The sequence below is a fragment of the Corvus hawaiiensis genome, chromosome 1 (assembly GCF_020740725.1).
Source record: "Corvus hawaiiensis isolate bCorHaw1 chromosome 1, bCorHaw1.pri.cur, whole genome shotgun sequence".
Taxonomy (NCBI): domain Eukaryota; kingdom Metazoa; phylum Chordata; class Aves; order Passeriformes; family Corvidae; genus Corvus; species Corvus hawaiiensis.
Window position 1 is genome coordinate 15,250,458 of NC_063213.1, and position 17,972 is coordinate 15,268,429.

The 17,972-nt window shown below is 40.2% G+C and overlaps 1 protein-coding gene and 1 long non-coding RNA gene across 16 annotated transcripts in view; both read right to left on the reverse strand.

The window, feature by feature from the left end:
* SVIL (supervillin) overlaps positions 1 to 16,888 on the reverse strand; it is a 100,786-nt gene extending 83,898 nt beyond the window's left edge. For 10 of the 15 annotated variants that reach the window (XM_048293946.1, XM_048294007.1, XM_048293912.1 and 7 more), the window contains exon 1: positions 16,799 to 16,888. In XM_048293946.1, the coding sequence (XP_048149903.1) occupies positions 16,799 to 16,862 (64 nt within the window). In that variant the 5' untranslated portion in view covers positions 16,863 to 16,888. The remainder of the gene's footprint in view (positions 1 to 16,798) is intronic. The other 5 variants (XM_048293989.1, XM_048293981.1, XM_048294018.1 and 2 more) reach the window with 2 other exon arrangements.
* Positions 1,690 to 14,194, reverse strand: LOC125321340. The gene is made up of 3 exons (XR_007201518.1): positions 13,590 to 14,194; positions 3,759 to 3,762; positions 1,690 to 1,701 (listed from the first exon to the last, which is right to left on the reverse strand). It is a non-coding gene; the product is annotated as an uncharacterized LOC125321340 (long non-coding RNA).
* Positions 16,889 to 17,972: the final 1,084 nt, after the last annotated feature.

Sequence of the window (17,972 nt, forward strand, 5' to 3'; positions counted from 1 at the left end):
TGGGACACATATTCCCTGTAGCACAGTGCTGTCTTCAGGAGTGCCGGGTACCTGCTCTGCAGCACAAGAACCAGCTCCAGATCAGAGGGGAGAGTCATGTGCAAGGCACAGGCAGCACTGGCCATGAATGGGAGGGGGACAGGAGCTCGCTGAAGTGCTGAGAAATGGCTCCATGTAAAATTCAAACTGCACACCATCAATGTACCAAAACACAAGAATTCGGGGCAGCTCCCATGCTGGCATTTGTGCTCGGCTGTTCCTGGCAATACCTGCAAGATGGCTCCTTGAGATCACATCCCCCTTCTTCCCATAGACAGGGAGAAGAGACTATTTTTACACAGCTGCTGACCACTTTGACAAAAATAAATGGAAGTAAAACTTGAGGCCAGTCATATTCTTGATACTCCTATCTCCCAGGGGCCTCGGGAACATTAGCAGCAGAGGAGACCAAGTGAGAAGAGCAGACCCTAAGAATTTGAAGCAATAACCTGACCTCAAGCAAAAGATCAGGATCTGCTTGCATTTTCTTTCTCCACCCTGCTTCTCTCACACCAAGAAACACTCTCAGCTAGAAAAGCTGACACATCTTCATAAATTTTTCTTTTTTTTTTTTCTTTTTTTTTTTTTTTTGGAAAAAGAGACTCCATTAAGCTCCATTCAGGTTTTCTTCCCTACCTTCTTCCTCTCCGGTATTGCCAAGGTCAGATATAGGAACCACAGAAAAAGGCATGAAAGCAAAACAGAAAGAGGAGGTATCTATTTAAAGGTACTTTCATCCTCTTCAGAAAAAACCCTTTTTGTTCCAGAAGTTAAAGTTCACATTCTGCACAATCTTTAGCTTGCTGTATTCTCTACACTCCTGAAGTGTTGGCTCAGTGCTGTTGAACTGAGGAAAAAATATCCACTTCACTGCTGATCCTAGCACTGGTGCTGGGTGGACCACCACCACTTGGCCCGTCTCTCACTTCCAACCCTTCTAGAAGGGCTGGAAGAACACCACAGTGTTCACAGAAACACCTGGCTTCTATGATAGGAACCACTTGTATCCATCCTCGATATGAGAAAGAAGGGGAAATACTTATATTATTTTGCTAAGGAAAAGCCTAGATTTCCAACTAACAAGGTTTTTCTTTCCAATGGACAGACTTGTGATGAAGGTTTGGCATCTGTTCAGTTCTTCCTCTGTGGCAAGTAACTTTTGCTGTCTCCTGCACGGATGCAATCAGCACAACTTTGGCTACCTGCATGTGACATTCAAAAGCCTCTTGTCCACAACAGTCTTGAACTTTGTTTTCCATCATGACATACATCTTGCAGATGTATATTTTTATTTTTCCACCTCATCTCATTTATAGAGACCACATTGTTAAAGCATCTTTAGTAAGCAGGAAGAAGGTGGGCAGGAAAAAGTTTCTGTGGCACAAGTCCCTCTTGTAGGAAAAGGGCTCAAGACTGAGCGGTGTGGAAGAACTCACACTTACTTAATCATGCAAACTGCAGGATTAGGCAAGTGATAAATATGCTTTCCTTTCAGATGACTCTGAAGGTCTCTGTCAAAAAGGCAGCCTGTGTTTTACACCCAAAAGCAGACACTGCCTCTTTAGTCACCCTAGAACAAGGGCTGCTGAAAGCTGAGGTTAATATAGGATTTTCCTTCTCTCAAAATTGCATCTCACTAAACATTACCAATTTCCTTTTGCACTCTCAGAACTGATGAGAGCTCTTGTAAGTATTATTTCTGATAAAGTGTATTTCAAAATTTAAGACTTTTTGCATATTCATGGTCACAAAGCATCTCTATTAGATTTACTGACTGCTGAAGAGTTGCCTCTTAAGAAGAAATATTTCAATTTCAAAGCAAGTTGGAATGATTTTCTAAATCATCCTAAACCTTAAGAATCTATTTAACATGTTTTGAGATTCACAGTTGTTTTCAGGCCTTTTGCTGGGATTTAAGAACTGTTTCATCTATGTTTACAGTGGTTTTTTTCAGCTGTTTCTTGACCAAACCAAATTAACTAGTTTGGTTTAGATTTTAATTTTATACACCACCTAAAAAAAATTTCCAAAAATTATTTTCTTTTTCTTCCTTCTACAGATTGCGCTACTAAAAGGGTCCTGTGGTACAAATTTTGAGTCGAGAAACACAGTAATGTGTTCTTCCTTTTCACCCTTTCTATTTAAGAAAGGAAATAGTATTAGAAGTGGAGCAGTAACATTAATTTCAGTAAGACCCTACAATTTAGAACTTTAACCACCTGATTCCAGGGTAGCTATAATCATGTTCAGTAGTTTTGTCCATTGCACTACTACAGTGCCATAGGAAGAATCACAGAATATTCTGAGTTGGAAGGGACCCACAAGGACCATTGAGTCCAACTCTAAAGTGAATGGTCCATACGGGGTATGAACCCACAACCATGGTTATTAGCACCATGCTCTAACCAAGTGAGCTAATAGATATGGGGGATTGGCACTGGCATTTCTCCTAAGTTTAATCAATACTGTCAAAAAATGCAATAGCAACTGATTGGTACCTTGAGTAAGTAAAGTTAGTGAAGCACCAGTATTCCCTGTAATAAGGCTAGTGAACAATACAGATTCTATATAACAATTGGCAATTTTCAAGAGAGCCACCACAGCAGGGCAGCCCAGCCACTTTATGACAAGTGAACAAGTTTCTGAGCCAGAAACTGTAATCAATTCAGTGACAAAAATAAGCTCAAAAGACATGAACAGCAACTCAACTACTAGAAGCTGACTTATTTCCACAGTAGCTGGATGTAAATACTTCCTCTTCCCTGCACTGCTAGACTTTGAGTTCTGGGAATATATTAAGAGATTGAGAACCTACATCCAACACTGTGGCTCCTTCCAATTGTTGTATTGTGTTAAAACTATTGTGAGAGTATGTTCAGCCTAGTCAGCCAAGAATTTTACCACCTCTGTAATTAACTCTAGAACCTGACATCATCATCCCCTCAAGGTTCTCTTAAAATTTTAATAGCCTGGTTTATGAATATTCATTTGCCAGCATTACACTTCCAGGGATTTATGAAAACCCAATGGCATGTCAGTGCTCAAAGAGGTTCTATTATGTCTGCTTCTTCCTTAGCATATTTATTACAAGTCAGAAAGTGCACCAAGCCTGCAGTTGGTCCAGCCATCTGGGTCGTTTCATAGAGATGAAGTGGCACAGCAGACACCGAGTGCTGCTGCTAAGGGTGCCTATTAATCCCTTCGGTGGACGTGGTGCTTCTCTGCAGGCCTCATTGGTTCTAGGCTATAAAAACTGTTTCTCCCTTATCTCCTCCTGTTTCTCTCCTACATGCCACTGCAATTACAAGCCAAGCACACGACAACCAGCCCTTCAAAGGCTGCTCCTATGCAAGAGAACAGTCACCCAAACCACAGAGTTTATCAGATGTGTACAGGCAATTATTCCCCACAGTCAGCTTGTTTCAGCAAGTGCTACAAGTCAGATGGAGCTGGCACACTGCAACAGCTAAAGAGAGTTTGTGACACTTTGGTCCATTACCAAGAGGCATAAACAGTTCTCCTGTATCCAAATGGATAATTTGTTTGACAGCTTTCTGTGTTTTCCAAATTGTGACAGTGCTGAAGTTTTAGGCCACTGGCTTGGACATTACTGTATGTTACAGACACATGACCCAACCATCCCCAGATGTGAAGCATCTCCAGTTTTAAAAGGAGAGCTCAATAAAAGTTCATAGTGCAGGTAGATCAAAAGCTCTTACAAATCTGACTATGGCAACAAATATTTGGAGCACAGCGTGTAAGGAATGTGAAGTTCAAGGCTACATTTAATGCATTAAATCAGGTGTGTATTAAGCCAGAAGCTTCCTCCTAATAATGATGCAAAAGAAAGCCAAATAGTGTCATTTCTTCTATGTATTCCTTAGCTATGTTTCTCCTTTGTCAGCAAAGAGGCAGCTCAGCAAAGCTCAGAACTACTTTTGTCACTTCCTGGCAAAATAAATTTAATTAGGACTTTCTGGAGTTATTGTCAAGCCTTACAACAATTTATGCAATTATGTGATTTTCCCCTCAGCACCACTGCTTCAGAACAAACAAGGTAAGAGGTTTGATCTGTCATAAATGAGCATTCCAGGCTTCTGGTTTCTGTTTCTGCTCCAAATATTTACAGAACAATGAAAAGCTCTCTATTTGGAAGAGTAATTTCCAACAGTACCATTTGGCAAATGCAATATTTAAAGGCATCTCCATAGTGAACTTGTAGACTACTCAGCAGGAAAAAAAAGACAAATGTAAATGAAAAATAACAAGTAATAAAAAAGACATAATCCTTGAAGGGAAAGGGAGGAGAAATTAGAGATCAGCAACTGAAACAGTAAAGAAAATAGGTCAGAAGTCCTGAAGGATGTAATCATGATCCTACTTTAAAAAGGGAAAGGCTAAAACTGTGACCGATACGATGGCCTATGGGCCAATCCAGAGAGTCCGAAGTGCCATAAATAAAATGGCTTTATAGAACATCATCACTTGCAATTTTTCACCTGATGCTTCCTCTGGCTCCCAGGTCACAGTCACTGGTGTTTGGGAAGACTATTGTAAATTCTTACTGGGGGAAAGCTCTGCATTACAGGCAGTCCTGGACACTGGTCAGGGTACAGCAAACACACATCACTGCGGCTAAATTACACTATTTCTGCTTTGCTTCTGTAGAGAAAACAGCTTATTTGGACTTGTTTGTTAGCTTCCTAGCCTTCTTTGGGGAGGGAATAATTTATGCTGTATTTTCAGAGCACAAAGACCTATTGTCAAAGTCACAAGCTCCCTGTTTGTCCTAACCGGGAGAGATCCTTTGTGGTAGAGGGGGAAGGGGAACATTTCACTTGTATGGGATCTCCTTTGGAAGCAGAATGTTTTTTGGTTTTTTTTTAATTATTATGATTATTTTAGAAAGCTACAGAAGTTTAAAATAATTTACTTCAAGAACCTCTGAGCCAAAAGCTTGATTGTTGCTTTGCTAAGAGCTCCAAAAGTAGGTGAAAAGAATCCAAACTGAGTCTGGCCTGCAAAACTCTACCACCACCATCAACCCCCTTTACTTACTTATTTTTAGTGGCTTGCCAGTTAAATCTCTAGCCTGCAACAAAACCAGGTTTGGGTAGCTGTCAACCCTTAAAGCTAAACAGCTACAACACTTGGCAGGTGGTTTTAAGAAAGACTTAGCTACAAAGAAAAATATGATAGGCTGGATAAAGCTGAATGCCCAATTTTTTTTGGCACCCAATACTCTTGTAGGATATATAGCCGTGTTGGCCAGCTTCAGGGTCCTGAATTATGTAAATATTTCCAAACATTTTGAGCCTGTCTGCCTTGCTGGACCACCCACAGGGAGTACAGCTTGATGGCCATGGGAACAGTACCACCAACTACATTATTTTTTACTGAACTCTACTGAATACACTTAACCTCCAGTGAACTGACAAAATTACTCCTCTGTGGAGGAAGATCCACACATGTCTGCCCAGCAGGAGATGCAGTAAGGCATCCTTTTGCGGGCAGAAGGGCACATCTCAGCTCCATCGGCTTTCATGGTTAGGATTCGCCCACCAGTTTAGGAATGTGCAAGGGCCACACTTGTGCTTTGCTCCCCTGCTAACAGTGAAAGTGCTTAACACAAAAATCTATGCTTGTGGAAGCAACACAGACACCTGAAGACTTCATGGTAATTCAACTAATTGTTACACATCACAAGAGAGAAGCAATTCAGAAGTGTTAATCAGCCTGAAGCCCATTTCAACTCAGACCGTTCATTAGACTCTGAAGTTGAGCAGCAGGTTGTTGTTTCACAGACTGAGTCAAAGATATGAATAAGGTGTAAAATACCCCCAGGTAGCGCAGGAGGCATTGTCAGGGTACAGGTCACGTAAGTGAAGTCATGTTGAGAACGACTAATTTATTCCTCCTAGGGTGTAATCCCATGATGCAATACTTAGATTAAATCTTAGACTATTATCCCAGCATATCAACCCTGTCTGCTCCAGCAGAGGTGTCTGAAGATCCTGTTTAAACTAGCTCATTTATCCAATCAAGACAGTAGAAACAAAAACATGAGAGAGCTCCTCTTCTGACTCCTGGGGATGGTGCTGTGCAGGGCCAGAAGTTGGGCTCTATGATCCTAGCAGGTCCCTTCCAACTCATCTTATTCTATGATTCTTAAAGTGCTTCCCTTGAAGATATCTCTACCCTTCCATCTCAAAGCCTGGTCCCTAATCCTTGATCTCTCTCAACTCGTGCTTCTCTCCTCTCTGTCTCTCCAAAGTCTTGCACAAGAGCAAGTGGCTGCTGTGGAAGGCTGCTCGTGACACCAGGAAGTACAAGAAAGCTAGCCTAGTAGTTCTTGATTTATCTGAAGCATTTGCTGAGAGGATTATGTGTGGAGTCACTTCTTCCCTGACAATTAACTTCCATGGAGTTGTGCTGTCATGACATTTCATGGTCTGCATTCAGTCTCTCACAGGCACTGGAAGTCACTCACAAAATTCTACTCAATTACTGGCCTCTAGGTTTAAATCAGAAATATTAGTCCATTTAATATTCACTAGAAATGTGCTACTTCTGTGCTGGCTTCAAGCTGTAAAGTTCCTGTGATATCAAATATAATTCTTTCATAGCTGCCCTTCAAAATGATACCCAAATTTTACTTATACCTGTTTTTACCCAAGTCTAAACAACCCAGTACAGGCAGTATATGAGCTTTGGTCATTCAAGACAAGAGTTTACTTACATATCAAAAGAAAGGTGCAGAACTAACTAACTTAAAGAAGACAACTGTTCAGACTTGAGACCCTGTGACACAGAGGCAAGTAGATCATGGGCAGTTTTAACTCTGAACTAGAAGACACAGCAGTAGACGTGGTCCAAGAATCAATAGAGTGTCTTTAAAAAAAAAAGGAATTCTCTTTTGCATAAGAATATTAGCCCAACACTAGCACAGCACATTTTCCTACCTATCTTACCATCATTTGCTTAAGTCTCTAAATCAAGCAAACTGAGGCTATCACGAGTATGATAGACCTTGAGTCACAAACATTTAAATGTTGACATCCCAGCTGATGAGGTGAAAGCAAAGCACTGAGGAACTTCACAGAGCTCACAGGCCTGCCAGTTTTTGTGTCTTCTCTTGCCATCTAACCTGAGCAAACACAGTGCTCCCTACTCACTTGTCCTACACTCTCACTCCCACACTGAACACCTCTTTTCAAACCCTGACTCTTCCTCTGCTGCTAATTCAGCACCCATGCTGACATAGCCATGGTGAGCAGGTCTGGGCAACCCACAGGGCTTGAGAGGAAGTGGAAAAAACTTCTGACAGAGCAGTTCCCTGATCTGTGTGGCCATGTAGCCAACTGATGCTACTGGAGAGAGTGATTCTGGAGCAAACTGGGAATGGAAAGGCAAGTGGGAAGGATTCCTAAACTGGTATTTTACAAGCAAGGCTGCCATTTCCACTATTCCTATCTGCCAATCCAAACCATCAGCTGCCTAAAGTAGTCAGAAGAACAAGACTGGTAACCCTGGACTTAAACATCTGCAGGAACACGATCCAGTAGGTGTGCTGGAGTGTCTAACATAGGAGGACAGCAACCATCATTCCTGACAATAGTCAGAAAGGATGGGACTAGCCTCACCAGACAGTATCCAATTCTCTATGCATTAACAAAAAAATGAGATCTTATTTTGAAACTTACCCGCCCAAAGCCTGAATCCACTCCAAGACAGCCCTAAGCACCAGTCTACAAGCAAATGAATAACAAGGCTGCTCTTGGCCTCTCTTGTTTAAAGAAGGGCAGCTATGAAGAACACAGAGGCTCATCAACGATTTTATGGGTTTTTTCTGCAATTAATAATTGCTAGAAATCCTAACTAATATGTCTGGAATACATTACTTTCTCAGAGAACAAAATGTTGGACAGAAGTGTCAATACGATGTTTTCGCCTTTGACTTAACCCCTACAAATTCTTATGGCCAGCAGATACACAGTCCAGATGGCCAGAAACACGATTAACACCAGAAAATCTAAGCCTCTATGACTCACTCTGAGTAAGTGCCAGGATGGATCATTTTTCTTTGCCCACCTAAACATAGCTCTTACACATAAAGGGTTGTGACTTCATCTAATAACTGAACAGCAAAGGTTTCAGCCTCTGATAGGAAGAGAAATGCCAAACTTTTGCATATAAAGGAGCTTTTTTTTTAAATTCACAACCCTTTCAGCTCCTTTCAGAGTTCCTCTGATCTGAATACCTATCTCTTATCTGGCACACTGTGCTGTAAATGAGCATGCAATCATCAATCATCAAATCTGTCCTTTTGAGCTCTGATGTACTTCAAGACAACCAATTCTTTGCTACTTTTTCAAAGAACTTAACCTAGCCAGGTTTTCTACAACTTAACCATGCCATTCCTACCTCTGCAAGATCTCCATCTGGACAGGTCACTCCTCAGATACACACAGCAATCAGGAGCCCTCATGAAGGCTTGGTACAGATTCCTGCACTCCAGTCCTGAGCCTGCCTGGCCCTTCACTGCACGACTTGCAGCTGCTCAAGGCAGCAACACGTTTGTGTAAGTGTGCTTGCCCTTTACAGACACGTGTACACACACGTATCTATCTGCCTGGTCCCCCACTCCTCCAAAATCCCTGGGAGATATCAAGGGTAGATTTACATGGTATTTCATAAAATTTACCTTTGTCAGCACACATGGTTAGTTCAGTTAGTCCTTATTGCTCTGAATAAGCCAAAAGACCCTTATCCTTTCTAGAAATGTCAACAAGGGGGAAAAAAAAAAAAATCAAAGTTGTCCACACATCAAATACAATTTTTGCAAACAGATGTTTCTTCCACAAGTGTTCTGATTGACTAATGTTTTGGGTACAAAACCACTCTAGTCAGTTGAAACACAATTCTATGATTGCTATGATTGCTATGTAAACAGAATTGACCACAAGAAAGCTTCCAATGGTTTTGTTCATTCTCAGTAGTTGGTTGACTGAAAGTGCAATGTTGATTTTTTGCAGAGCTACAGTTTCCAATAATTCCACATATAAACTGCCAATGCATTTTGACAATGCTGAAAGTACATCTGTCACAATTACATTTGTAGCATACCTTTACATATCTGTGTACTGATGAACAGAGTATTTTAGTATACAGAGCTCTATAACCAAAACATATTCTGTGCTATTTTTAAAAGTATAGTTTCAGGAATGGAAGTAAAAAAAGATGGGAAACTTCAACCTGATAATTTGGTATTTAAATCTGTAATGCAGCCTTTAAAGACACGAGTTAATTTAGAGGTATGAAATGAAGTTCCCCATTCTAAAACTCAACCTCCATCTATAAATGCAAAGTTTCCTTACTTGCCAAACCAACCCTTACTATCCAGTCAGAATGAAAGGATGGAGGCTGAGCTGTGTTTTCAAAGTGTACAACTGTGTACAGTTCACACAGCTTTTGCTGAGTGCAACTCAGGGAGTTAGCATATGTTTTTTGTTTGAAACAGGTTAGTAAAAACTAACTCTAGGGCATGCAGTAAGCTTTATTTGCCTCAGCTTCAAGTTGCTTAGAAATACCAGCACTAAAGCCTTGAGTCTGCTTTTCAAATGAATTATATGCTCTGGATGTTTGACTACAATAAGAAATATATAATTCAAGGTTAGCTTTACTCACTGCAAAAAATAGCTACTTCTCTTCACAAAGATGAGGTAAAAAAGTGAAATCCCGTGCTGCTGGAGCAACAACTGTGTTGGTTGTTCAGCTCCAGCTGCCTGTGTTAAAACATCTGGCTTTTTTTTTTTTTTAATTGGAACTGAAGACAGGCAGGTATTACAGTGACTGACACCAAAGCCAAGTGAACCCAGGTCTCAACTCCCAGACCTAACTCGTGGCTACAGGGGCAGCCTTACCAAACCCTAGACACTGCTGGAATGCCAACAGCTGCCTGAAATGCTGCTTTCAGTAGGATTTCACCTTGCTTTCAGGGCCAGTTGCCACTTAATGGAAAATGACATTGAAATACTGTCCATTTTTCACTCTAATATAAACAGTTGGGGCAATTATTTTCTAAGAGTTACAGAGTTATTCTAGCTGTCTCTGAGGCTTAACTGGGCAAGATTGAAATAGTCACATGTGAAGCACATATGACTTGCATATTCTCTAGATCGTTCGGTGCAACTGTTTTGAAACATTAATCCACACTCCTTCCTCCTTCCACAGAGAGCTGATAGGAGACAGTGCTACCTTTGTTATATTTTAGGGAATAGACAGTAATTTTGTCTAAATCTAAGGCTGAGATAACAGAGCAAGAATGAAATCCTGCACATCTTTGTTGACTGCCAAGACTTTTACAGGTATAAGACACAAGGAGCACATTTGGCAGTCATTAACTCCACAGGAACATTATTTACTTCTCACACTACTTTGGCACACAGTCTCTGGACTAACACCTCAATGCAGACCCTTTGTAACAGACACTGGTAACAGCATGGCATTTTTTGGTGTCAAACAGCTCAGTTCTTTCAGGAAATTGCACACTTCCTTCATAATGGTCTGATGGAGGCTCAAGTTGCTTTAGAAATATATCTGGCCTTAAATATTATTACACAGGATGCTTGATATCCAGGTTCCTCGTGATGATTTTCTTTGTATACATGAAGAGAGATATGCCTGGAAAGCCAACTGATTTTAATCTGGGTCTTTGAAAATTGACTTTACAGATTTTTTTTTTTAAAACTCCGAAAACTGGCATCATTAGAGCAAAGAGAGACCATTCCATCAACTAAATCCAAAGAAATCAGCAAAGAGTTAATGCATAATTGCTGCACTCTCTCTGCTGAAAGACTCCCTTCAACACACCACCATGTGAATCAGTGACATCAGAAGCATTTTTATCACCAATTACCCAATGCATTCTTATCTGCTTAAGGCAGACTCCAAGTAGGACATGTTTTGCTCATTAAAAATCACAACCTTCCAATGTGTCTATTAACTCTAAAGTGTCTGGTTGGGAATATAGAAAAACCAGGGAATTAATAAGGTGAGATCATTGTGCACGCTAAATCCTTTGCAGGCTCACTGTTCCCCTCCAGGAGTCAAATGGAGACTTCTCCATGGAGAAACAGAAGACAGAAGCTTTTGCATTCATCAAGAAAAACACTGCAGACTGCAAGACCTCTGCAAAGTGAATAATCTCAGCCAGCCTGTTACTGCAAACTATTCCACAGCTTGTGCTTTCTGAAAATTACAGTGGAATTTCCATCCACAACAGCCAACACATTGGGGAACAAACATGAACTCAGACAATGGCAATTTAAACTAAATAAGCTTGTGCAATTTTCTCCTCTGTTCATTATATTAAAGGTTTCTTGGACAAGAGCTGATCTTGTGAACATGTTCTAAGAAAGTAAAATGACAATGGTACATTTAAAAAACCCCAAAACCACAAACCACGAATTCCACACATTCTTAATCACCTTTTGCATAAACAAATGTACTAAACTATATACAGCTTTCAAACCACTTCATCAACATAGAGACAAGAGAAACTTCAGCTCATGCTGTGTTATGATGTGTAAGACAGATACTTTCCAAACAGAAAACTGGTAAAAGACTCCTCTGACCTATCTAAATGTCTTGGTCACAAATGGCTCAACTCCACCATCTCCGTGTCTACCTGGGCTCACTGTGAAGGAGAAATGTGCACTACCATTTTACTTTTCCTGTACTATATAGTTTTGGGGAGTTCTGTGCATATTTATAGTGTGATCTTTCTACTCTGTATAAAAAGTAAACATGGCATAGTTTAAAGACAGATTAAAACTGCTTCATATCCCCACTACCTTTGTCCCATAAAAGCTAGCAAATACAAAAAGTTTAGCAAAGAAGTGCCAAGTGCAAAGCTACACTCCTGATGAATAAAGCTCAGAGAAATCTGAAATCCTCCTTCCTACTGGAAATTTTTGCCAAAATTGTCATTTAGCAACACTATCAAGACAAAACAACATGGGAGAGGCAGAATTAACTTTTAAATAGAGAGGGGGAGAAAATTTACCTGTTCTAACAAGTGTAAACCTCTGCTGCACAAAGAGGAGCTGATATTGTTACTTTTCATTAATCAAAGTTTCCTGCATTGCACCATTAGTGCACTTGAGACTGAAATTCAAGTTAAGAGCTTCTGCACACTCTGGGGTTTCCAAGTTCCATATCTGATGTCTCTGTGGTCTGTTTTAAGGCTTTAAGGCATTGACACCTTCTAACAGCTTTACAGGAACACAGCTGGCACGTTAAAATGGTGGAGCAATTTATAGCAACTTGGTTTTTAAAATATCAGATCATATAAAAAAGGATGCTTATTAAAAATACTGATTTTATTGTAAGCAATGTAAAAACATTTCGAAGTCAGTATCAGACTGAAGCACACATCTTTTAAACAATACAAAAATTAAGAAGCTGTCTGAAGGAGTATATTGGTCAGGCAGTTTCTTCCTAACCCTCACTGCTTCTGCAGGTAGAAGGATTCAATCTCCTATAAAATATGTAGATAGACGTGATTATTTAAATATATATCTAATGAAGTCTGTGTGAGAAAGATTCACTATATAGGGGATTTTATTCCAATACAATATTCCTATCCCTAAACTCAAAGTGGTTTTAAAATCGTAATGCTCCAGACATGTTCTGTCTTCTGGTATTCCCAGGGCTAAAACAAAGGTTTATATAATTCAGAATAAAAATTCGAGATCCATTTGACAGAGAAATACAGTTTTATAATCCAAATAAAATGGAAGGTGGCCTTAAATTGCTGGTTCCTGAAAGGGAAATTGAGAAGCAGAAAGTTTTTTGTCAAGGACACTATTCCTGTGTTTCTGGTGATTAAAATACAGTACCTGAAATATCCTTGGAGCAAGGAAACTCCCCTTCCAATCCCCCGGTCCCTCATGTTCCGCCCCCCCTTTAACAGGCTGGAATAAATCCACTCGCATTTCAACCTGACAATGCTGCAAATTTTCTCAAACAAATGGCTCAAGGAGCTGCAGGACAGGAAGGTATAACAGTGCCAGTAACTTCTATCTGCAGTGTCCTGGTAGCGTTTAAAACTAAGAGAATGGAAAGTTGGAGGAAGTTTTCTTCAGAATGCTCCAAGTCTCAAAATAGAGCCTGGTATTCACATGTATTTATAGAACTTTTTAAACATGAGAGAAAATTACCACTGAAAAGTTTTGTTATTATAGAAGTGTTCTTACAGCCGTTTGTAGTACTGTGGCTAAGGTTAACATAATAAAACTGAAAAAGAAAAGAGAAACACATCGCACAAACCAACCAGCGACAGGACTTTCCATTCATAGCAGAGTGAACTCATCTTCTAAGCAAAACCACGAGAATAAAAACACAAAATGCCTTAAGGAAGGCTGAAGGACTGGCATGCACAGGCTGGAATAAACCCACTTGCATTTCAACCTGACAATGCTGTGAATATTCTCAAACAACTGGCTCGAGCAACTGCGTGCAAGCTCCCCGAGTGAGGTGCTACTTACTTCAGAATCCTGTAAAAAATCCACTTGTCTGCCTTTACACAAAGAGGACAGAAAGAAGGTACAGATGCAGCAAAAGGGGTCAAAGTCTTCTCAAAATAGTTACTGATAATGCCTGAAGCTCTCTTTGGCCAAGTACTTCATAATTCTTGTTTTAAAGAAGTTTCTCGCGTCAGCTAAGATTCTTTTCCCAAGGACCTAACACTCACCCGCTCAGAAAACAGAAAAGTGACTTCACAAAAGTTACCAAATACCAACATGCATGGCTGGCAAGTACATGTGCAGTCAAGATGATTCAGATAAGTCAGATAAATTTAGAACAGCGCTTTCCTAAAAGCATGCGTTCACCAAATGCAGTAAATATGCAGGAGCTATATCCAAGTGCTGATTCCAAACATCAGAGCAAAAAATTTATTAGTGAAAATCTCCTTTTAAGAGTTCGCTGCCATCTGAAGTCCTCAACAGTGTTATTCCTTGATCTGCCTTTAGTATTTCCATCCATCACTGGATTTATCCACATAAAAAGCTATAGGCTCTCCAACCTCAGAGGACTAAGCCAAATGCAGTGTGGCAACTTCACATAGGACCAGCCTTTTATGGTTGGAACAGTAGAGCTTTGATACAGCTAATCTACCATAAATAGCTCTTGAAACTCAGAAGGATCAAATCAGCTGTTGCAACAGTCCCAGCCTGTAGCTGCTTCAAATCCAATTATACAGTCAACTCTGTCTTGCAGCTCTCCCTTTTATTCCCCCCCATCCAAAACATTTTTAGTCGTCCTCCTGCCAGAAATTCGAAGCTGCTAAGGCAAACACAGCAGAATCAAACCCATTAAATAAATTTTGAAGCAAATGCACAAGTATTCTTACAATTACCTTAAGGAAGACAAGTTTTATTCTCTTAAAAAACAGCTTAAGCAATTGATGCCCATAAAAAAGGAAGTTATCAGTCATGACTTACAATACAAACACATAATGTGAAATAAGCGAACAGTTCCAAGAGCAGCCAGCACAGCTTTAAAAGGTGGGTGAAACTAAGCAGATAAACTCCATGGAGCACTATCCATGTCCCAGATTAAGGCATAAGGCACTGAATTGCTTGCATATTTCTTCTGTAACCTAAATACACTTGAGATGTACTAGAATACCCTGTTATAAATCCCTGAATTACAATGTTTCCTTTCAGGTAGTTAGAACCATTTTCCCACAAAGAAGTTGAGAACTGTAATTTAAGAATTCTTGCAGAATTAAAAGCTTTCAAAATACATGTTTACTAACCATAGAAGTTGGTATAACTGAAAATTACCACTAGGACTACAAGAGCATAGTAATTACTGAGAAACCAGTGCAGTGACACTGTTCTGAAAAAACCAAAATCAGGTTTGGATCCAATGAAACACAGGTGAGTAGCATTGTCTTCATGGTTCACCTCACAGTGCAAAGAAACAGTGCACAAGGCAAGTATGTAAGTATATGCAAATAAAAGGTATTTTTTCAACCATATGTTATTAACATCCCACCAGTCTTTCCAAAACATCACATCCCAAAACATCAATTACTCCAGTGCAATACATGAACTCTGGTACTTCAAAGGGGAAGAAGTGTCTTGTGGGCAAAGTCTGTATCTCTGTCCCCTACAAGCACGTAAATTCTGAACATTCCCAGGGCATCCTCCTAAAATACTGGGCAGGACATCTACATCTAGGCATCAATTCTTCTTATTCAAGCAAGGGTAGAAGAGGATTGCCAATTCCTGGATGCAAACTGCTTTAAGGGCCTCTAGAAGCTACTCTAATGGAAGGGCCAAAATATAAAAATCATCATTTTCTACTTTGTTAGCCACACACCATCTTACTCATCTTCGCACTTGTGTTAAATTTTATCATCTCAGTTAAAGAGCCTAGGTTTTAACTGATTTGCAAAGCATGTAACATACCTTGAACACAAAAAGAGTCATTAGCTGCCTACAAAGACAATAACAAAACAACCTCAATTTAGTGTGGGTGGGTGAAATGAACTTGTTTGCTGTCTCCACTAAATTGTGCAGGAAGAACCCAGGTGGATCACCTTCTGGAAGTCTCAGTAAACTCAAAGAGCTATAAGAAGGTACAGACAGTTTTCTCTTTAGGACCTAACAAATGCCCAACTGAATCAATTCAGATACATGGGGGACAGTGAGCTTTTCATTAGCATGGAGTAAACTCAGCATGTGACAAGCAGATAAAACAGACCAGCAAGATCTGCCTGAGAAAGTTTATCACTTTGAATAGAGCTTGTAGAACATGTCATATTATGCTTTTGCATTGTGGTGAAAAAAAAGTAGCTGGACCAACTGCTGACAGAAGTTCAACAGAGCTCTTAAAAATGCAGCAGGCATGCTTGCAGCTGGTATACAAAAAGAGCAGCCGAGAGCATTCTGCCACAGCACAACCACTGGTGCTTTATGGCCTATCCATAACCATTAAAATCCAAGGTCTTTTATTACTGTGGAATTTGAAGGATGCAAGTTATGACATGGAAACACACCCCCTCTCTAGAATCAAGACAGGGATTGCTTGTTTCTTTTATAGAAACCACTCTACATTCATTTTCCATATCACGCGAGAAACTGTTGAAATGTTGAAGATTTCAAGTTTGTACCTAAAAAAAAAAAAAAAAAAAAAATCCTGCATGTGCTTTTTCATGGAACACCGGCTTCTGTGACTATAAGCACATAAAGCAGAGCTGCATACCACAGAAATGCAGCACTTTCTTCCTCTGCCTCCCCAATACAAAATTTCTGTAAACACAGAGTAGAGAAAGCCACAGACAACACATTAGTTAACCACTATCCCTTTACAACAAGCCTAAGATCAAGAAGGTGTCTTCCAGACACTATCAGCTCTATCATCAAAAAGAGTGAGACATCATGTACTTCTCAAGCCACAGGTTCTGTCCCAGTGAAGACAGAAGCACAAATTAAGAGACACTCTTTTGATACCAAGGTCTTGTTTTGCAGGAGAGGATATGTGCTTCAATGAGTAATAGTCAAGAAATAACACCAGGGTAACACACAGTGAAGTGCACACAGCATGCAAAGTCTGGATTAAGCATTCTCTTATTTAACAATTCAGCTTCCCAGTTTACAGATATCTTCCTTTCAGCTAGGGAGGAGAGGGGAAGGAGAGACTTCCCAGAAAAAAACCCCAGACAATTTAATAAAAAGCGACTTACCAGCATCCATTGTTAGAATCATGACCCCACTTCTGTGTCCCAGGAAGCAGGAAGCCTTACCCATCCAGTGATTGCGAATGACTCAGAAGGACAGCATGGCTTTGTTTCAGCTTATATCTTCTGGCTCATTCACCCCTCCTCCCTTTTGTGGGATAAAAGTGTTGCCTGTGCCTGGCCATCCCTATTGGCTCAGCTAGGGGAACCTACTCATTTAGCACATTCGAGTTTTTGTGAGAGCCTAAAATGACTCACAGAGGATTTTTTATTTATCTTTAAAAAAACCCCCAAACACAAAGAACATTAAAAAAAACCCCCAAACCCAACACAAACATTTTCTGACTTTCTGGGAGAAGAAATTCTTCATTCTTTCACTATCAGACACAAATTACAGTTATTGCAACAGGAATGAACAATTCCCTGTGCTCTGAATCAAGGAGAAGGTGGCAAGTCAGGCAGGACAGTCCCACAGTCTTCAGTAATCCCCAGTTCAGCTTCATTGTCTGTCCATGGGAATAAAGCCACATGTTTTGTGTCAAAGCCCATGCCCCCCAGCCCAGCTTATCTTCAATGCAAACTGTATATAATCCAAAACTGAGCATCTCCTGGTCTGCCAGGGAGGATTTGCTCTTCCATTTTATTTTTAAGTAGGCAGAACAGTGAAAGGTTATTGTCTTACTGAAGACACACACCCAGACTCTACAGGTTTAACTCTGCAGCGAGGAAAAAGATGTAATATTTTCTTAACCTCCAGGACTCCCTAGGTGTAATAATTGGTATAGTCTAGGCTCTGCCTGAAGAATTTGGAAAGCTGTTACAATCTATTTGTGAGCCTCCTCTCCAGTGAGATAATAGTGTTAAAAAAAAAATAAAAAAAATCGATCTGGTCAAGAGATATCACAACCCATTGTTAACTTGGATCAAACCACCAGACAGCCTAAAAAGTACATTTGGGTGAGCAGCTGGAGGGGGAAAGGAATTTGTTTCTTTCTATATTGCAAAATCCTTTAGAACTTGCAGTCAGACCCCGAAAGGGAGCTGCTGTATCATGACACCATGAACTGTCAACAGAGTTGATATCTGTACTTAGGGATTCGGCAAGCACAGAGAATGAAACACCGGTGTTCCTTGCCTCTGATAAGAACTACCTTTTCTAAATAAAGCGTGGACATATTAG